This window comes from Mustela nivalis (genome assembly GCF_964662115.1).
Source record: "Mustela nivalis genome assembly, chromosome: 1".
Classification (NCBI taxonomy): Eukaryota; Metazoa; Chordata; class Mammalia; order Carnivora; family Mustelidae; genus Mustela; species Mustela nivalis.
In genome coordinates, this window is record NC_139020.1 from 170501457 (window position 1) to 170523504 (window position 22048).

The following is a 22048-nucleotide window of genomic DNA, read 5'->3' on the forward strand; positions in this document are numbered from 1 at the left end:
TAATTGAAAATTGAGTTAAATTTGCTTTGCTTTGCTTTACTGTTCCCCATTTGTAAGATTTGATAATGTCACATATAGCACTATGCCAAGTTGCAATATTTTGAAAGGATTTGCTATTATGGAAGAAATCTTCTTGGATTATCTCAGAGCCCTTGGCTGGAGGAGTATCAGTGACATAACTGACATATTCTTTTTTTTTTTTTTTTTCTGACATATTCTTTTTTTTTTGTTGTTGGGGTTGGTAAAATATACAAAAACATAAAATTTAACATTTCAACCATTTTTAAATGTATAGTTCATTGGTATTGAGTCCATTCCGAATGTTGTGCAGTCATCGTCACTATACATTCCAAGAGTTTGTTCACCATCCCAAACAGAAACTCTCTTACCCAGGAAGCAATAACTTCCCATTCTCACTTCCCTCCATCCCCTGGGAACCTTGATTGTACTTCATGTCTCTATAAATTTCCTTTTTCTAGGTGCCTCATGGAAGTGTCCTTTTGTGTCTGGCATACATTACTTTGCAGATGTCTTCAAGGTTCATTTATGTTATGGCGTGTATCAGATTTCATTTCTTTTTAAGGCTGAATAATATTCCTTTGTTTCTATAGACCACATTTTCTTTATCCATTCATCTGTTAATGGACATTTGTATTGTTTCCAGCTATTTAACATCTAATTGCTGTTTTGGCTTTTGTGAATAATGCTTCCATGAACATTGGCATTCAAGTGTCTGAGTCCCCGCTTTCAGTTCTTTTGAGTATCTACAGTGACATATTGTTTGAGTTGTTTGGATTCATGCCTCATTGATTATCAGCCATTAGCCCTGTGGTATGTTCTTTGACTTCTTCCAGTGATGGAAATGAGTCTACCTCCCAATGTTTGAAAGTTTGCTTTTTGGTATAAAATGTGGTCTGTTTAGCAAACAATCAAAAATGTTCTACTTACTGTCTTTTAGATACTGTGTTATTCCTGAGAATACAGAGATGAAAGATAGCCTTCCCCCCTGCTCTTTAGGTGCTCAGAGTTTAAGGAATGTGGTAAACCAAAATTCAATGTTTTCTCTTATTTATGAATTTTCTCAAAAAAGATTTTATTTATTTATTTGACAGAGAGAGAGATCACAAGTAGGCAGAGAGGCAGGCAGACAGAGAGGGGGAAGCAGGCTCCCTGCTGAGCAGAGAGCCCAATGTGGGGCTCAATCCCAGGACCCCGAGATCATGACCTGAGCTGAAAGCAGAGGCTTTAACCCACTGAGCCACCCAGGCACCCCTGATTTATGAATTTTTTATATCAAATGTTTTAGAGAGATAAAAAGGAAAACACATACATCACTTGTATTAAAATTATAAAAGTAGGGGCGCCTGGGTGGCTCAGTCATTAAGCATCTGCCTTCAGCTCAGGTCATGATTCCAGGGTCCTGGGATCAAGCCCCACATTGGGGCTCCCTGCTCAGTGGGAAGCCTGCTTCTCCCACTCCCACGCCCCCTGCTTGTGTTCCCTTTCTTGCTGTGTCTCTCTCTGTCAAATAAATAAATAAAATCTTAAAATAAAATAAAATTATAAGAGTATATGAGATCTGTACCATCCTGGAGTGTCCTGGAGGTAGCATGAAATAACATGGAGAAAAGAATTAGAAAGGGCGTTGGCAGGTGCTGTGGTAAGGAGTGCTGGGGAAGAGTTAGGGGAGGTGCCTGGAGAGCTACCTTTGTTAGGTTGATAAGGGGAGAAGGCCTGTGTGTGGAATAGACATTTAAGAGGAACCTTGCAGATATGGAAGAACTCATTTTGGGATCAAGTAGAGAAAAGCATCTGGTAAAGGGCCCACTATATCCTTACACTCTAGCCACTCAGCTTTTTGCTTTGTGTGGTCTGGTGTTAGCTATGTTTACTCTGGGAAGTCCATTCGAAATGCTCCTCTTTTGTCCCACATTCCAGATTCAGGTTGTTCCATTTATTTGTTCTTGTGGTTTCTTGTGCTTTCTCTTTATGTCATTTATTTCACTCATGATTACTTATGTAGGTATTTGTTGAATGCCTTTCCCTTTCCCAAGTATGTTCTGTGATGGTGGGAGAGAATGTAATCTACCACTCTATTCCCAGCATGGTAACTGTCACTTAATAAGCAGTAAATATCTGCCGCCTGCCCCCAAAAAAGAAAGAATGCCATTGGGGTATCATCTGTTGGAGCATTTAGTTCTTGAAAGCTGCAGGGCTCAGACCTGGTGTGAATGATCTCATGTTGGAAAGTTGCTTTTCCTTGGCAAGAGAACACTGACTTTTAAGTCAATCAGGGTTGAAGTAGGTTCACTGTAACTGAGTTATTTGGGAAGGGCAGTCCAGGGCTGGCTGATTGGATAAGATAAGAAGAAAACATAGTCACACAAGTGTATTTTGTGTCTGTTTTTGAAAAGAGTAGTTGGCTATCTAATTTAGGAGCCAGCGTGTGGTGTAGGCTCAGGAAGCAAAGCTTGATAACCCTGGAAGGTGAGAACCCAATATAATAGGATAACAGGGCCCGTTTTTTTTTTTTTTTTTTTTTTTTTTTCCAGCTTGCTCCAAAGTAAGGCATCTGATTAGAATGAGCATGAATTTGAGGCATGCTGGTGTTCCAGATGCTCAGATTTGAAATTTCTCTTTAAGGAGTCCTTAAGTTTCTTGTCAAGTCATAGGTCTTTTGAGAGCTGACTTGGATGAAGTAATAATGATAATAATGATTCTGACATCTGTACCTCCCAGATGTTGCTGCTTGCATTGTAAACCTGTAAAGTGAGACAAAGATTGACTATTAAGTAGGGGAGTCATGCCCAGGAGATACCTAGCTTTAAGAAAAATTTACGTAAAAGTGAGAATTTAGAATCAATGGAATTTCAAAAACATCTCGCAAAAAAATCTTCCTCTTATAGATGAGGCAACCATGGCCCAGGAGGGGAAATGTCTTCCCTCAGTTCTAGATAATGTTGAGGGTGGCACTGACCTTTTAGCACTGGAGAACCATCCTAGCACTATTCCTGTGGTGTAAAACTCATAAGCCAGGGGCTGAGTCTCTCTCCATCTTTACAAAAAGATATCCCACTGAAAGACTATATCTACAATTGGTATTTATCCAAAAAATGTCACCCAAAGTGGGGAGGGGTTTCAAAAACATGGAAACCTCAGGAACACGTGAATTTATTCATTATAAAATTTTTATCTTGTGTGTGCTGTGGGCCAGACAGTGTTCTGAGTGCTGTGGATACAAAAGGGACCTAGGTATAAGTCTTCACTCTCTTGGAGGTTATAACTCTATAGGACTCTAAACAAGTGAACTTCTAACAGTGAACAGTCTAACAGACAATTGTGAATAAAATGAAACAGACTTACCAGGATGGAAAGTGACCGCAGTGTAGTGTGGTTGGGTTCTTTTGGCTTTTCTATTTGTGGGGTCTGGGATGGCTTCTCTGACACTTGAGCTGAAACCTAGATGAGGAGTAGGAGCCAGCATGACCGGTAATGAAGAGGGATGAACAAGGGGGATTGGGGTGGGGGTGGGAGGGTGATGGTTAGGTTGGAAAAGTAGGCAGCAGGTGGATTACATAGGGCTTTGTAGCTCAGAGAAATTTGGGTTTCTTCTTAAGTGCATGAGAAGTTGTTGGACTTAGTTTAAACATTTTAAAGGGCATGCTCTGGCTTCTTCATACATTTTGTCATAGTGGGTGAGACTTGTTTGGGCCATGGAGCAGGGTGGTAGGAGTAGAGATGCTAAAAGTGGTCTGATATTTGGAAGTGCATCTGAGCCCATAAGGGGAAAAGGAGAGGGGGGACTCAAGTATGACTACTGGGTTTTGGCCTGAGCAACTGGGGAGGTGGTGATTCCTTTGAGATGGTAGAGCTTGGAGAAGGTTGAATAAATTACTGAATCTAGAGAAGTCTAAGCACTGAGTGGATTATAATTTTTCTACAGACATCTGAAAGGTGATCTGAAAGGAATTTGATTTATTCCATGTGATCCTTAGGAACCTAATGAGGGCCAGCAGTTGGAACATCTGGGAAACATTTCATTTTAGCCTTTGATCTGCACAGGTGAAACTGCCTGCAAGGAAGTGAGGAGGGTCACCCGAATTGTTAAGGCTGAGACAGGGAGACCATCTATTGGTAGGGTGATCATGTAATTTATTGTCCAGATCAGGGCATTTTTGAGAATGAGATGGGGTGCTGTTAATTATGCTAGATAACAAGTGTAAATCTGGATTGCCCTGGTCACGTGAGGACCAGTGTCTCTCCTGCCTCACCCGTTCATCCTAGGGACACTGTAGAAAGGATACCTTTCGGTATAAGTTGAAACAAAGGGACCTCTTAACATCCCTTCAGAACTAAGGTTCTGAAGATCTTTGGTGTGTTTCATTTAACAGTAAGTATTGATGCCTAACTTTTCTGATTAAGTGGAGTGTACTTACAATACCGGCAGCCTCCAGTGTGGGATGCCCTCCCTGTCCCTGCCCTTCACTCATTCCTCCTTCTTACCTTCTATGGGAAGCATTTGCAGAGTAGCACCCCTTGACTGTTGATGGATGCCCCTCCTTGGGCTTCCATAGCTCACTGAGCTCCTCCTGGTCACAGTACTTAATGCAGGCTTAAAAATCATCTACTCATTTGTTTGTCTTCAGCCCCAGGTTGTATGACCCGCTTCTGTACCCCAGGCTCCAGCACAGGCCTGGCATAGGACAGATGTTCGTGGAATGTTTGTTGAATGAATGAATGAATGAATGAATGAATGGAAGATTGTCACCGTAAATTGGTTTTTATAGATTTTCAGTAATATACTGACACCCACGTATGCATAAGAGTATGTATCTCTTCACTGTTTATTACGCTAAATCTACTCAGCAAGCCTATTATATAAGTTTTTTTTTTTTAAGATTTTATTTATTTATTTGACAGAGATCACAAATAGGCAGAGAGAGGAGGAAGCAAGCTCCCTGCCAAGCAGAGAGTGAGATGCGGGACTCAATCCCAGGACCCTGGGATCATGACCTGAGCCGAAGGCAGAGGCTTTAACCCACTGATCTACCCAGGCGCCCTATAAGGGTTTTTTTTTTTTTTTGTACTCATTTTACTGATTGAGGAAACCAAGGCTCAGAGAGGTTCAGTAACTTTTCCCATGTCACATAGCTAGTAATTAGGAGGAGAGGCAGGACTGGAACCCACTAACCACTTGGTGAACTGCTTGGTTCAGTGCATACTGTGTCTCCTTCCTCAAAACTTAACCACATGTTTGAAGATTTTGAAAAGTTCTGCAATAAAACAAACAAACAAAAACTAGTTTAACCTGATTAGCCCAGTGTCTTCCTGACTACGTAGACTGCTATGACGGTGGAACCGCTCCACCACCACCTCCCCTTTACCTACCAACATTTTGTCGTAAACTGTTGGGAAATGCTTGTATGGTGGAAAAGAGCTATGAACTGAAAATCTCCAGTTGTAAGGTTCTTTTCCTGGCTCTGCCTACCACCTTTCCAGGGCTCATTTTTTTTCTTTTTTTAAAATATTTTATTTTATTTATTAGAGAAAGAGAGAGAGAGAGAGAACACTAATGAGCAGGGAGAGCAGCAGAGGAAGAGGAAAAAGCAGACTCCCGGCTGAGCAGGGAGTCTGGGGGAGGGGGTTGGCTCATTCCAGGACCCTGGGATCCTGACCTGAGCTGAAAGCAGAAGCTTAATTGACTGAGCCACCCAGGCACCCTAGGGGCTCACTTTTTCATCTGTAAAATGAGGAAGTTTAAATAGATAGCCTTCCAGAACCATCCCACCTTTAAAACTCTGCAACATCCGTAAGCAGGCCTGCCTTCAGCGTGCAGCCATACTGGGGAAGCCTGGCATACCTGAGTGTTAGAGCCTGGTTTCCACTCCCTGCCAAGCCTGTGTTTGCTTCACCAGCTCTTGCAGAGCTTTGCAAGACACACAGTATTGTTTTTTAAAAAAATTTGCATATGTTTCCTACTCTGTGTGCTGTCACCACACAGAGAATCAGCAGTCAACCTTCCTGTCGCTGGCCCAATGTCTAGCTACTGGGTGAAATGTTCATGTCAGGCTGGCAACCTGAAAAAGTCAGCCTTGGGAAGCTTTCAGAATTTCTGTGCTCCTGCAGCCCTAGGCTGAGATGGGCATGTTCAGTGCCAGCCTCTAGTTTCAAGGGGCCGCACTTGAACCATCGTGCCGTGTGGCCCTCTGCAGAGGCGTGTCGGGACAACATCAGGTGGGAAGTAGATCATCTCCGGCTGTGCACCGGGCTGCCTTGGCAGCAAGAGTCCCTGTCCTCTTTGTCATGATGCTCTTTGGGGTGTTGACTCTCCCCTTTTTCTTCTCTCTTACCAAAACTAGGTGGGATTATTCAGATTCTGATTTCCCTCCAAAAAACCTGTGTGAGAGAATTTTCCATTCTTTGGATGCATTTACTATATTCTGTCTTCTCTTTGCCTTTTTTTCTCAGAATTTTCATAGCTTGTAAGGCATGAAGGAAAAAGTACAGAATCAATCAAATTGCATTCAGACTTAATGAATTATTTCCCTGTTTTATACACTGAAAAAGATCTAAGCAAGCCACTAGCAATTTAAGAGGCCTAAATGGAGTCTCCATGTAAAGAATTATAATAAATACCTTGCTCTAGAGTGCCGTGAACTTTTATGTATGCTCAGCCCTCTTTCCCGAGGGTAACTAGCCACAAAATCTATTAATGTTATAGATTAAAAAAAATTACATCGTGGATTTATGAACATGAGTTTTAGCAAGAGCTTATTAGAGACAAACTCTAAAGTACCACTTCTGGAAATTTAGCAGAAACAAAAAAATAAAAAATGTAAGTGAAGATGTTTGAAGATGTTCACTGTATTATTATCTATAATAGTCAAAAAAACACAAAACAAAACCAACCTGAGTGTTTCAATGTTAGAAGATTATTTGGTAAATTATGATATAGCCACATGTCAAAATATTATGTGTGGCCACTAAAAATGTTTATTGTGAAATTCACATTAAGCAGGAAAGTATTTAGTAAAATTAATGAAAATGATCAATATATAATTTGGAAAAAATATGTTAAAATGTGTATGCTTATTGATGAAACTAGAAGATGATTTTTAAAAGTTTACAGTAGGATAATGAATATAAGTATTTTTTGATTAAATTAATAAATATTTTTAATATTTATTTTTGTTTTTTCAATGTAAAATTAAGTCTCCTAGCTCTGTTAAAAATATAAAACTTAGAAAATCTGAAAAAGTTTGTTTAGAAATTAAATTTAGAAATTAAAAATGGCACCTACAGAAGAACATTAAATATCACGCATAATCTCAACACTCAGAAATAACCATTGCAGACATTTCAGTATGTGTACTAACTAATCTTTTCTTGGGGTGTCAGTGTTTGTGTGTCTATAGGAAAATATTTTTAAGTAGACTTGTACACACATACTTGTAAGTGACTTTTTTCACTTTCTGTAAAGGGCAAACATTTATCCAACAATTACATTTTCCCCACATATAATTTTTTTTAAGGATTTAATTTATTTATTTGACAGACAGAGATCACAAGTAGGCAGAGAGGCATGTGGGATGGGGGGCATGCATGCCCCCCACCCCACCGGAAGCAGGCTCCCTGATGACCAGAGAGCCTAATAGGGGGCTCCATCCCAGGACTCTGAGACCACGACCTGAGCCGAAGAACAGAGGCTTAACTGAATGAGCCACCCAAGCACCCCCACATATAGTTTTTAATGACAGTACTATTCCTTCATATGGATGTACAAACAAGGGACTCAGGCAGTCTCCTCACTGCATATGCATGTGATGTAGCCTCTTGCTGAGTATTGTCAGATTGCTCTGAAGGTAGGTTATATTAATTTACATGATCACCTCTTTGCCTAAAGAAGTAAAAAATTATTTTTTTCAAAAGTACTTTTCTCTTTTTTTCTTTCACTGAGGCAACTCCCAAATCAGCTTTCCCCATACAACTGACAACAAGTAAACTCCATCACTCTTAATGGTTCTTTGAGCCCAAACATTCCTTGGGCCATTTTTTGCACATTGGGTATAATGAGTGACTGTGCATCCACTCCTGTCTTAAGGATGTGTAATGAATGTTTATAGAGTGTACTGATTGTTGCCATATGGGAATTCAGTGTTTCCTAGCCTGAGGGATTTCACTAAGAATTGAAGCAAAAGTTGTTAAAAATTTTCAGTTACATTTTAGGTTTCATAAATATTTGTACTCTATTTGAAAAAGGATGCATTTTTCTCCTGCACAAATTCTACTAAGTAGTGAAGGTACCTAATTTAGGATTTAATTTAACATAAGCTGTCAGACCTGACTACCTATCTATTTTTTTTTTTTTTTTTACTACCTATCTATTTTAATGATGAATTTCTTTTTACTCTTTATTCAAACCTGGTTCTTTACTTTCCACATTTGTATTGAGTGCCAAAGGAAGAGATTTTTTACTCACTGTGTACTTTTCTACTCCATTTGATTCCTTCGGAATTCTCCTCCAGTTTTATTTATACTTCATGAATTTGAACAGATCTGTAATCTCTCATTGTTCACAGGTGCCAGTTGAAAATTCTCCCAGGCTCTTTTTATAGGGTAACTGTCATGTTTATACTACGTTTCAAGAAACGTCCATCTTTTTAATTTGCTTGTCTAAATGCATTTAATTTTTAAGAGAACAGTTGTAAAGTTGTGAACTTGACATCTTTACGCTTTAATATGCATAATTACACAGTGCTCTATCCCCTGTGCCGACTTTATTCTAGGCTATGTGTGTATAAAAAGCATGATTTACCACCTCTGGCAAGAATAAAGATACCTTTGATATCGTCTCCATTTCTTGTCTTTCAACTGTTACTACAAGTCTGGTTATATCCCCAGGGAGAGGTGAGAAAAGCTGTCTTTGCGCTGGGAAGTCCATTTCTCAAGGGGACATCAATACTCACATGGATCCTATTTACATTGTAATTGGTCACTGGCTGTCTGGTACAGCTGTTTCAACTTAAAACCCAAGGCAGTTGCTATGGAGATGGTTGACTAGAAATAGGTCAAGTTAAAGTCCTTTCCCCCCTGGATATAAGGAAGTGCTGTAACAACTCTGGAATTGTCTCAGTTGAACAGAAAATCTGTAGGTGGGCAACCACACTAAAAAAAATAACGTTCTCTTTGTAGGATGAGGCTCATCATGGATGCCAGTCCGCTCATGTTGCTTCTGCTACTCTGCAGGCAATACTGCGGAAGACTCTTCCTGTGAAAGCCAGAGTACTAGAGATTTCATGATTTGTAGTATGTCCTTGATTCCTGGCTCATGTATGACTCTCCGAAGTTATTTTATTTCACAAGTTCCCAAACATAGTAGGATAGCATTTATTTTTAAAACACTAACCAGGAGTTCAAGAACAAGTTTTTAAAAACACAATGTTAACAGTGACATTTGGAAAAGGAAGGCACCTGGTGACATTGGGATGTGACGTAAACTGGGCTGGGAAACATCGTGGCTTTCTTAAGGCCTGATTCCCAGGGTGAGTGATGTCCTACCTCTCATCGCATCAGTCCTCCTGTGGGGTGACCTTGATTACCTTTTCTTTTTCTTCATTGTGTGTCAGATGCGGAAATGGTTCCTTACTGTGTGTCTGATCATTACAGTGGGGACTTGCAGTCTTCTTGGCAGACAGGCACATGATGTAGGTACTATTACAGGTCCTTAGGCTTTGTCTGGTTTAGCGTTTGGTGAATATGGATTCTTCCTGCGTCTGCTATGCCCATCACATCCTTGCCCTGCCCCCCTCTGTGGTGCTATTTGCTTTAGGGAATGGGTTAGTTTATGTGTAGATGGTTCTCACATCATGACTGTGATGGAAAATGGCAACTATACACTTTTCTTGACAGTTCTTTGGAAATGACACATGTTCTAATACTTTCTTCAGCCGATCTTTCTTCTGAAAAGGGTGAACTGAGGGTTGGCTGAGGCCCATGCTGAAGAAGTATTAGAGGGAAGATTTTCACTGATTAGAATGTATGTTCTTTGAAAGCTCTAAGAGAATATTGCAACATGCAATAACAAGTGAGTAACAGTAATAATGTTAGCTAACACTGTGTCATTCTTACTTTGTGCCAGGTAGTGTTCTAAGCTCTTTATGTTCATTTCTTTATTTAATCCTCACAACAGCCCAGAGAAGTGGATAGAAGTGTTACTGTCCCATTTTACAAGTGAGGAAACAGACCTTGAAAGGATAACTAAGAAGTCCAAGATCATGCAGCTTGTAAAACATGGTGCTGTTTTTCAGGCTCAGGTAGCCTGGTTCTAGGCTTGGATGTGCTTACTGCTATGCCTCTATGAACTATATATTAGCATTTAAGGAAGACAGTCTCCCCCCACTCCCCGATTATCATAGTGCAGTGGTTATTCTGCATTTGGCAATGTCTGGAGACACTTTTGGCTGCTGCAATTAGGAGGGGGATGGTGCTACTGGCGTCTAGTGGGAAGAGGTCAGCGATGCTAGTAAACATCCTACAGTACACAAGACAGCCCCTTGCAACAGGGAATTATCTGGCCTAATATGTCAGTAGTTCTGAAGTTGTGAACTCTTACTATAGTAATACATGCTCAGTCTTAAAAAGTATATTATTAATATACTTTTCCCGTAGTCTTGACCTCTGTGAGTGTAAGTATATTCTTCTAAGTTTATTTCTTCTGAGTATACTACCGTACATTCATGTGCATGTGTTTTATACAAACAGAATCAAATATGTATTCTATTCTATAGGCTAGCTTCATAAGATATTATATACATTATTTCCACTTCGGAGTGTTTTTTGATAACTGTATGGTGTTCCTTTGGATGATTGGGTGCCAAGTATGGGTTATTTTGTAAGTTTTAATTGGAAGTAATATAATACTGTAGATATATCTTTGTTTATGTACTTTAGATCTTAATATCTTGGAGAAAAACTAGGTAGTGGCCTTTGGACAAGGACAGTGTTAACCGTGGTACTCCCTCCTATAACCCGCCCCCCGCCCCCCGGCCGATCTGGAGTCAGTCTGTTTGTCCTGTCTCACAGCACACATCACTGAGATCATTGATCATTGCATAGCTCCGTAACTCTAGCTGTGTAAGCTGGTGGTCTGTTTAGGATGGGTTGCTAAGATCATGAGAAAGATTTTAGAAAAGAGGAATCCTGGGAGAAATGAAAGCGAATATCTAAAATGAAGGAAGTGTGTATGGGTAGGGGGAGGAACTGAGCCAGAACTCTAGCACTAGTGTGTGTAAGGTGGTCCCTAGACCCAGCAGTTGGAGTTTTGTAGACTTTTTTGAAGGAAAATGAAGTGACTAGATCCATATTTTGTTCCCAACTTTGTGCAATTAACCATGTTTGATAAATATGTAAAATAAATAATTTAAACACTATCAATAAACTGTCTTAAGTCATGCTCTGTGGATTCCTGGGAGTTAAAGATCTCTTTTAGGAATTAGAGTCAGTGGCTGGCAGATAGTGAGTGCTCAGCAAATATTTGTAGCCAGAGTGAATTGAGGGGAAGAGGAGAGGAAAAGGGAGGCCCCTGGAGCAGCCCCACCAGGGTCTGGTTTACATCAGCCAGCTCCATGCAAGTTTCCCCCGAAAAAGGGGTGGGAAACCTTGGAACACATGGGCCATTAAAGCTTGTGTTTGGCTGTCTTCACTACAGCTGTTCCTATGCGGATCCTGTGATTCCGCATTTCCACTCCATAGTGTACAGCCAACAGAAATGCATATGTATACTTGCTAAAAGTCATGAGCTCCTTAGAATGTTCATAGAAGTGAATATTATCCATCATAGCCTCAAACTGGAACCTACCCAAATGCCCATCAGTGGTAGAAGGGATTAATAAATCAGTTTTAATTGCTACTGATGAAATGTTTCAAAACACAAAAGGATACATGAAAAACAGACATTCCACTTTCTACCACTTGGATTTAACAAAGGTTAACATTTTGTCATATTTGTCTTTAGTTCTTTTATTATTTTAAGACACAACCTTCTGGTGGCCCATCTCATCGGTGTTGGGGTGGGTTGGGGTTGGGTGAGTGATCTGAAGATACTGAAACACAAGAGTGGGATAACCCGGGCTTTCTATACACATTTTCCCTTGGCATGGATTGAATTATCTGTCACCGGACCCTAAACATTCAGCAATCTAGTCAGTGAGAAAATCCCTGGATGAAATAGAAATAAGCTGTACCTTTTGCCTCTCCTGGTCTCTGAAAAATAAAACACCTTGCAGTGGTGTCCTTAAGGACACTATACCTCTTTTTGTTGAAATATAAGAGAATTTGGTTTTTCCCATCAAAATGTCATTGGAATACCATGAATGTTTTGGTTGTACTGATGTGAAGAAAAGAACAAGAACAAAGTTGGGTGTTTTCAGTGATTGCTGTAATTAACAGGAACACCATCCCCCCCTTCTCTATCTTCTCAACCCAGCTCATCAGGATGCAAAGGATTGACAGTAGCATTATCATGGGGATAACCTTGAGTCTAATGTAGTATATATTACAAGAGTTGTTTGCAAATTTCTGTTCTTTAGATAGTATTAGCAAGAGTGAGGATGAAGACTTTTTTATGGCTCTCCTCCAGTCATGAAGCCACAGTTGAGGCTAGTTCTCTTTAGCAAGTGCTTGCTAGTGCTAGGTAGTACTTGTCAGCCCTTTTTAAAAAAAAAAAAAAAAATTAATTAATTAATTTCTTTTCAGCATAACAGTATTCATTATTTTTGCACCACACCCAGTGCTCCATGCAATCCGTGCCCTCTATAATACCCACCACCTGGTTCCCCCAACTTCCCACCCCTTCCACTCGCTGCTTCAAACCCCTCAGACTGTTTTTCAGAGTCCATAGTCTCTCATGGTTCACCTCCCCTTCCAATTTCCCTCAACTCCCTTCTCCTCTCTAACACCCCTTGTTCTCCATGCTATTTGTTATGCTCCACAAATAAGTGAAACCAAATGATAATTGACTCTCTCTGCTTGACTTATTTCACTCGACTTGTCAGCCCTTTGTGTATGTTATATTTCTTCCTTGTCATAACCCCTGAGGTGGCTGTTATTACAATCTCCATCTAAATGTGAGTAAACAGGCCTGGGAGGTTCAGTAGGTTGCCAGTGGTCACACCATGAGTGATTTGAATCTTGTTTTCACTGGCTCCAAAGCCAAGTTCTTAACCAGTCACTAAATGAGGGCCACTTGCTCTTGTTACTTGGGTTATTACTAGAACGGTAAAGTAGGAGTTAAGGTCTTGGGAACATTTGGTAGAGCACTTCCCAATCCTATGGAATTCAGCCTCCTCTGTAGTCTGAGGTAGGCGAGGCAGTGGTCCTGCTCCCATTTCACAGATGAGGACTGTCAGGAACCAGACAAGCAGTGTGCTTGCTCTGGGCCACACAGGTGATGTTGGGCTGGAAACTGAAGGAGAGTCTTTGAAACACACTCCAGCTTTTTCCTTGTGCTTGTGCTTGGCATATGACCACGTTAGTTGATGTTAGTTAGTAGCCCAGCACTTCGGTTGACTCTGTTTCCCCATCTTTTAAGTAGGAGCCATACAGCCTGTCTCTTACTTCTTAGAGATTATAGAGGATTAGCCAGCACTGCATGTTTTAAAAATTCTTGGAGGGGGGGCGCCTGGGTGGCTCAGTGGGTTAAAGCCTCTGCCTTCGGCTCAGGTCATGATCCCAGGATCCTGGGATCGAGCCCCACGTCAGGCTCTCTGCTCCGAGGAGAGCCTGCTTCCTCCTCTCTCTCTCTCTCTGCCTGCCTCTCTCCCTATTTGTGATTTCTCTCTCTCTCTGTCAAAATAAATAAAATCTTAAAAAAAAAAAAAAATCTTAAAAAAAAAAAAATTCTTGGAGGGGGTACCTGATGGCTCAGCTGGTTGAGTGTCTCAACTCCTGATTTCAGCTCAGGTTGTGATACGAGGGTCATGAGATCGAGCCCGTTGTAGGGCTCTGCACTCATGCGGGCATCCGCTGGAGATTCTTTCTGTCCCTTTCCCTTTGCCCCTACTTCGCTCTAAGATAAATACATAAATCCTTTAAAAACATAAAAATTCTTGGAGATACACACCGTTTAAATATATATCTATTTAGTCATTGTGATGCTTTATGATATGGAATAATACTCATTTATTGAAGATTTACTTCCATATAAATCTTTATTTTTGATACTCTGGTAAAAGTATTTGATAACTGAAATGGAAGTTGAAGATCATGAGGTTTTTTTCCCCTTGCACATACTGGGTCAGTGTTTTTCTAGAGTCATCATAGCTAACCTCAGCTTTTCTGGGTTGTTTTGAGGTTGCAGCTGCTCCCTGGTGGTTACCTGTTAAAGGCGCTAACTGGAGACACCCAGAAGGGCCCGACTCTACTGTTCTACACAGGTAAGGTTGGCGGCTCTTTCCCCAGTGGACATGTTTAATTGCCAAGTAGATTACTGTACCATTGAAAAGGAGCCCAGTGGCCATTTTCAACTGTAAAAGGGTGAGAATGACAAACTCTAATTGGTTGGTAGGAAAATAAAATAGGGAATAATATATGTGAAGACTCAAACACTGTGCCTCACTCACAGAAGGTTCTTACTAGGTGGCTTCTTCCTTCCTCATTTGGCTAGCCGAAGAGCTGCCTTTGAAGATTTTTTTCCCCCTATGACAGGCCTGTTACAAATCTCTTGACATATTTAATCTTCACAACCTGTCTGTTTGCTCTCTCTCATGAGCGGGTCACTATGAGGAAGAAGACCGTCTGTCTTACAGATAAGTAGTTGTGTCTGGCCAGGTGGTCGCTGTGGAAGCTCCAGCCTTGGGAATAGGATTCTTGTGATCTCCAGGCTTGGACTGACATACTTTGAAGCCACCATCTGACTGAAAAACCACAGAGCTGCAAGTCGGTCAGCAAGTCTCCAGGGTGGCAAGGAAATAATTATCTCAGGCAAAAATAGAGTAGCACTTTAAGCCCCGGAGATGGAGAAAGGTTGGGTCAGGACTCAGCATCTCGACAGCCCAAGAAAACTGTTCTCCTAACCCACTTTTTCTGATGGGAGTTTTGAGCCTCTATTTTTGACAACGTTTCTGCTTACTGCCCTTGTTGCCAGGGAGCTGAGTGTACATGAGGTTCAGCTTTAGGGCTGTAGTCCCTTGACAAAGGGCAGAAATCTTGCCAAGTGTGAGGCCGGCAGCCTTCACAGTAGAAATAGACTGTGAGACAGAAAGTCCTAGGATTCTTGGGTACCTCAGGTCGACGGGCCTCTTAGCTCCCAAGTGACATTTTCTTTCATGAATTTAATAGAAGAAAAAGCTAAGGCAGTAGGAAAACCCAGAGGGGACTGTATTTTACCCACTGACTGAGTCCATTTTCTTAGAAAAGCACATCTCTCATCATTGCTGAAAACAGTCACTAACACATATTAGGTACTCAGTAAACATTTGTTGAAACAGTAAATGAAAGTCCTGGTGGAATTGCCATAGGGAATTCAAAGATGTTTCAGGAATGGACTAGGAGTGTGTAGTCCACTGGAAAAAGCATGAACAGCGAGTTAAGGCTATGTAGTGCTATGTGAATGTGTGTTTCTTCTTATTCTCCAAACTTCTCCCCTAACCCTCCTTGTCTTTCTATGCCCTTATAAAATCTTAATTTGGAATCTGCTAGCATGAGGCACATATAGCCAGTTAATCTGCTGTAGAAAGACACAAAGTTTAAAGCCAAGTAACCTTCCTCTCCCAAAGGAAGGGGAGGAAGCAGGACTGGGCAGAGGGAGAAGCCAAGACAACAGTGCAGGCCCAAGAAGTCCCCACTGATCCCTTAGTGGCTTTGGGGTAAATAGGGATGGAGCTGTGGTAGGCCGAAAGGACTGGTTAATCATTGGTGGTTCTCTGCAGCTGTGGAGAGCCCTGAGGGAGCACTCCCAGCAGCTGGAGCAGCACTCCTCCCTTAGAGGGCGATGCGGGTGGTACATCTCCACATCCACCTCACCAAGTGAGATCCTGTGGGGGTCCAGGCCTGCCCACAAGAGAAGAAGAAATGTGTTGAGTCTAGTTCCAAGAGGGATTAGAACCCATTTGACATTGCAGCCTCAAATGGGTTCTAATCCCTCTTGGAACTAGACCTGTGGTGGAAGGTGACAGATGTGGCATAGCTGGGGCTTGAGTTGGGGTCCAGGACTACCTCTGTGTCCTGGCTTGAGCTGAGGGGGATTATGGGCACTTCGCTGCAGCCGGTTCCCGTTTCCTGTTACTGTTTGTGCCCCTCCTCACTCTGCCTTTGCTGTGTCCCAGGCTTGACCACCCGGTCCTCCACGTCTCCTGGAATGATGCTGTTGCCTACTGCACGTGGGCCGGAAAGCGTCTGCCCACGGAAGCTGAGTGGGAGTACAGCTGTCGAGGAGGCCTGCAAAATAGGTACTTGGAGGGTATTATCCTTATGATCTGTGTCATGACCTTTTTCTAAATCTGTGGCACCTATTTTGGCTAGAAAGTTGATTTTAAGCAAAAATAACAGCTTTTTCTTCCCAGGCTTTCTTCATCTCGATGGGCTTACTTAGGAGGCACTGATGCATGGGTCACCCAGTGTCTGGTGAAGTGTGCTCCCCACAGCCCCAAAGTGTGCTCCCCACATTCAGCCCTCCACCCTTACATAGTCCTCCTCAGAGCCTATCAGCAGGCTGCCTTGCCTTTAGGATTTTCTTACTTTAGACAGCTCCCGAAGCAGTGCTATTTCTCTGCTTCTAGAGCCATGAGGCAGAAAATTCATGTTTGGGTCACATCTTCTAGGAAAGGCTCCTTAAAATAGCAGAGGCTTTATAAAAAAGTGTGGTGTGATGCCGGCTGATTGTGCTACCATATAAGTCCAGAACGATGCCCACTTTCCCAGCCTTCGATAAGTCCTTCTCTCAGCTACGTGATTTATTTCAGGCCTCTTGAGTACTCGGGAAACACAGAGCTTGTTGTGAACTTGATACAAGCTAGTTGTGCGGAAGTTTAAAAAAAAAAGTCCTGGTTAAAAGCTTTGTTTGTTTATATATTTGAAATGTAAAACACAGTTCACTCGGAACAAGTGAGCCGTGCTCTTTCGTTCTTTGCATTCCTCCTCTTGACTTTAATCCAGAAGCTGTGCCTGTTTGACAGGCTGATGCCTGTGTCTCTTCTGACAGACTTTTCCCCTGGGGCAACAAACTACAGCCAAAAGGCCAGCATTATGCCAACATTTGGCAGGGCGAGTTTCCTGTGACCAACACCGGGGAGGACGGCTTCCGAGGAACTGCCCCTGTGAGTAACGAGCCTTGGGAAGGTGGGCAGCAGCTCCTGAGAGCGCGGACAGGAGTGGAAGGCATTGCTCACGCCCTGACCCGTCTGCTGTCCTTTTGCTGCTTTCATCCACTCGTGCACATGGCAGCTGCTAATAGCTAACCACGTGTTTTTTTATGACACAGTTTTCTTTCTGATTCCATCATACTTAATAGAAACTTTGGAAAACAGGAAAAGTTCAAAAGAGAAATTATAAGGACCTGGAATTGTGCCACCCAGAGATGACCCCTGTTAGCATTTTGGTACCTTTCCTCCTCCTCATGCTAGGAATGGCTAGTCGTTAGTGCTTGCTGTGTAACAGGCCTGGTGCTAAACCATGTGTATGAATTATCTCTTTTAATGTTGATTCAACTTTGTAAGGCAGGTACCATTTAGTTTATACTCATTTTCCAGGTGAGCATTCCCAGGGACAGAGAGGTTAACTAACTTCCCAGAGTTACACAGGCTGGAAAGCAGCATGGTTGGGTTGAACTGGGTCGGTTTTTTTCCAAAGCCCATGCTCTTAACTCCCATATATACCAGTGTATATTTTTCTGGTGTTTATGTAGATATATATATATACACACATATATATATGAAATGTATAAATACATCTATATGTATATACATATATATACACTTATATGTGTGTACATTCATATATATGAAATGTGTAAATATATGGTATATATACCATATATATTTATATATGTACTTTTTTTTTAGCTACATATTTTTTACATGTTGCTTTTGGGGCATGCTGAATACAGTGTTTAAAATCCTGTTTTCCCTGCTTAATATCAGAAACTTTTTATCTATCATTAAAGATAGTATCATTAAAGATACTATCTTTTTTTTTTTTTTTAAAGATTTTTATTTATTTATTTGCCAGAGACGGAGAGAGAGCGAGAGAGCACAGGCAGACAAAGAGTCAGGTAGAGGCAGAGGGAGAAGCAGGCTCCCTTGCCGAGAAAGGAGCCCGATGTGGGACTCGATCCCAGGACCCTGGGATCATGACCTGAGCCAAAGGCAGCTGCTCAACCAACTGAGCCACCCAGGCGTCCCAAAGATACTATCTTTTTAACAGATGAATAACTTTATATTTGATTGAGCCCTAAGTTATTTGCCTCTTCTTAATAAGTCACACATTTAGGTTATATCTGTTGGGATGTTTATGGAGGGTTTTTTTTGCTAAATAATATAACAAGGAGTATCTTATACATCAATATTAAATCGTATCTCTGAAGGGGTGCTTGGGTGTCTCAGTGGGTTAAAGCCTCTGCCTTCAGCTCAGTTCATGATCCCAGGGTCCTGGAATCGAGGCCCACATCAGGTTCTCTGCTCGGTGGGGAGCCTTCTCCCCCCCACCCCCACTGCCTTACTCTCTGCCTGCTGGTGATCTCTGTCTGTCAAATAAATAAATAGATAGATAGATAGATAGATAGATAGATAGATGATAGATTGGTTGTATCTCTGATGATTTGTTTAAGATGGATTCCCAGCAATGAAATTAATGAGTTGAAGACTAGAAAACTTTCTTCATAAAGGTTTTAGAGATATACTGTTTTGCAGAGTGCATGTGGCTTGTTTCTCTCCAGAAGTGTATGCGAGTTCCTTTCTCATTGCTTTTCTGCTGGTAAAATGGTACACTAATGAAGCAATGTTACAAACTTTTCGTTTTCCCTTAACAGTGAGAAAAGAAATCTTGTGGTAGGTAAATAGCAACTTACTGGGTTTGTTGTTGCAGAGAATAATTTTCTTTCAATACTCTTTCCAACAGCTGTCACTTTTTTTCATATTTGTATTTTTGTTTCACACAAAAATAATTCTTCCAAAATTTACTTAAAAAATGTAACACAGATACATCGTTTGGAAGATGGCCAAATGACTCTAAAACTTCAACTGAAAAAATAAAGTAGTGAGAGAGAAAGACCAAGACATTTTTGAAAAAGATAAAAGATGAGGAGACACTTGATGTAGCAAAAATCTAAAAATATTTTGAGCTATTGTATTTAAAACATTTTAGTTTCATTTTTTGGCAATTAATGTAAATAATATATTCCATGAGAATAGGGAGTCTTCCAATCGGTATGGGGTGCGTGTGTGTGCATATGAAACTCCATATATATGTGTTAAGCATGTGATAAAGGAACCAACACAAACCAATGGGAAATGAAGCACTACCCAGTGGAGTCAAAAGTCTAATCATTTGGTCTCAAAGTTGGTTCCTCCAGAGTTTCCTTCCCAATAGCTGCTACTTTTGCAAGCCCATAGTTGTATTCGGCAAAATGACTGATTCGGGGTCTTGGGGACTAAAGGAGCTGCACCCTTTCTCAGATCTCACATGAGTGAGAAGCCCAGTCAGTGCCCCAGGGGCCACTTTTCATCAGCAGAAATAGCCTTCAGGATGGACAGGGTTATCAGTGGCGGTGATCGGTAAGGATGCTCATGAGACCCCCAGAAAGCTTCCGGTAGAGGCAGCAGGACTGTGGCCGTTGAAGTGTTCCACACTGGTGTGGACCCTACAGCAGCAGCTCACCTGCAGTGTGCTAAGCCTGAGTGTGGATGGCACACTGCTGGCCTTCTTTGGCAGTGAGCACACAAGAGAGGCTGGTGCAGGGGTGCCTGGGTGGCTCAGTGGATTAAGCCTCTGCCTTTGGCTCAGGTCATGATCCCAGGGACCTGGGATCGGGCTCTCTGCTCTGCAGGGAGCCTGCTTCCTCCTCTCTCTCTGCATGCCTCTCTGCCTACTTATGATCTGTCTCTGCCAAAGAAATAAATAAAATCTTAAAAAAAAAAAAAAAAAAGAGGCTGGTGCGACAGGGGCCTCAGCAGCCTGGATTCCCTTCCTGGATGCTAGGCTGTCAGAAGGAGGGCCACTACCACAAGCCTTGAATCCTAAGGCACAGGCTTCTGATGGGCCAAATTATACAAGTGCCTGTCAGTTTTAGTAAAGGGCCATGAGAAGGGTGCATTGGACAGTTATAGATAGTTTACAGTGCTTACTGCTCTATTTCATATCCTATTTAAGCACTTGAGCCTCCAAGGAAAATAGTAATTTATCCTTAAGTCAGGGCCCCTTTTCAGAAAGCACAAAGTTCCTGTGAAATAAGGACACTTTACAGATGTTTAGTGATGGAACATTTAACTGGGAGTGCAGCAAATGTCTATATATTGGGATATATTCAGCAGAACTCACCTGAAGAAGCTGCCATGGAAGTTCTCAAAATAAAATTAGAACAGTTAGCGGGGACCCTTCAAGAAGTAATTGGAGAAACATGACCTGGGGAGAAAGAAACAGTAGCCCCCAGAGAGGCGACTTCCACCTGTGCTTGAACGAGACATAACAAGATCTGTATCTTCAAAATGGGACTCAACAAAATGGGACTAAAATTCCCAGTGAATTATCTCAACGTCCACCTTGGCTGCTCTTGTGTCCACAAGCTCTGGTCTGTTGAGGGAAGGAATTTATTTTTAGTGTTGGGATGGGCTGTGGTGAAACGGCCCCCTCACCTGTATTTGATGGGTGTCATTACTTCTGGTCTGGACTGAACACAACACTGTTCTGACCACCGTGAATCTGTAGAATTGGATTTTTATTTCACTAGGCTGCTGTTACACAGCCATTAGTGTGTTTCGGTTTTAATGCATATCAGTTCATTCACTTGAAAATAAGTGGGTTTGAAATATTTCTCATACACATTTGTTTTCTTTTTTTTTTTTTTAAGATTTTTTTTTTTTTTAAATTTGACAGACAGAGATCACAAGTAGGCAGAGAAGCAGGCAGAGAGAAAGGAAGGGAAGCAGGCTCCCTGCTGAGCAGAGAGCCCAATGTGGGACTCGATCCCAGGACCCTGAGATCATGACCTGAGCTGAAGGCAGTGGCTTAACCCACTGAGCCACCCAGGCACCCACACTTTTGTTTTCTTTTGAGGTTCCTGGAAGCTTTGATTAGTGCAGTTAATTTAACAATGAGCAGTTATAAGTGTTTTTTTCCTCCCTAATAGCATACTCACAGATGGTGATTTTGGGGTATTACCTCACTTAAACTTCAGATTATTTAAAGGGGGAAGAAGACCCCAAACCTTCGGGTAGATATTATTTCCTTACCTTCACGGTGTAACAGCACCAGCGGGGTCAATCAAGTTCCTTGTTCAGTAGCTGCCAAGTGTGGGCACGTAGAAAGGATGTCAGCCAGATGGACTGGAGAGCCCCTCCACCCATGTGTTCTCTGAGCCTGAGAAATGATTCCTTCCTCCAGAATGTTTGTTTCCTTTTTCAGTTGCTCTTGTGCCCCTGGCTCCTTCGCTTCTCTCCCCCGAAACAAATGAATTTCTTCCTTTTCTTTCTATTCCTTCCAGCTCTTGTCTCACCTTGCTCTCTCTCGTCATCTCCAGCTTCTTGAAAGAACAGCTCATGCCGGTGGTCTCTCTGCCTTTACTGTCTCTCTGAATTTGGAACTCTGACCTTGGTTCTAAAAAGCCACCTCTCTACCTTTGTAGAGGGAGTACAACCAGAAATCTCTGCAGCCAGAAATCCTGTCCCTCTTGGGAATTTCTGAGACTTCCCCCTCCAACCTCCCTACTCAGTACAGAGTCTTACAGAATTGGATTTTTTGTTTTGGGCATATTCTTTTTTCTCTCTCAGCTCTTTGATGTCTTACATCATTGAACCCATCCTGCCTTCAGTCGACATGCATGGACTTACTGAGTAAAGCA

At 41.8% G+C, this 22048-nt stretch overlaps 1 protein-coding gene across 2 annotated transcripts in view; it reads left to right on the top strand.

The window, feature by feature from the left end:
* Window positions 1–22048, top strand: part of SUMF1 (sulfatase modifying factor 1) — a 105095-nt gene that overhangs the window by 31226 nt on the left and 51821 nt on the right. For both annotated transcript variants that reach the window (XM_082728896.1, XM_082728897.1), the window contains exons 4-6: window positions 14350–14432; window positions 16323–16445; window positions 17198–17312. In XM_082728896.1, coding sequence (XP_082585022.1) covers window positions 14350–14432; window positions 16323–16445; window positions 17198–17312 — 321 coding nt within the window. The remainder of the gene's footprint in view (window positions 1–14349; window positions 14433–16322; window positions 16446–17197; window positions 17313–22048) is intronic.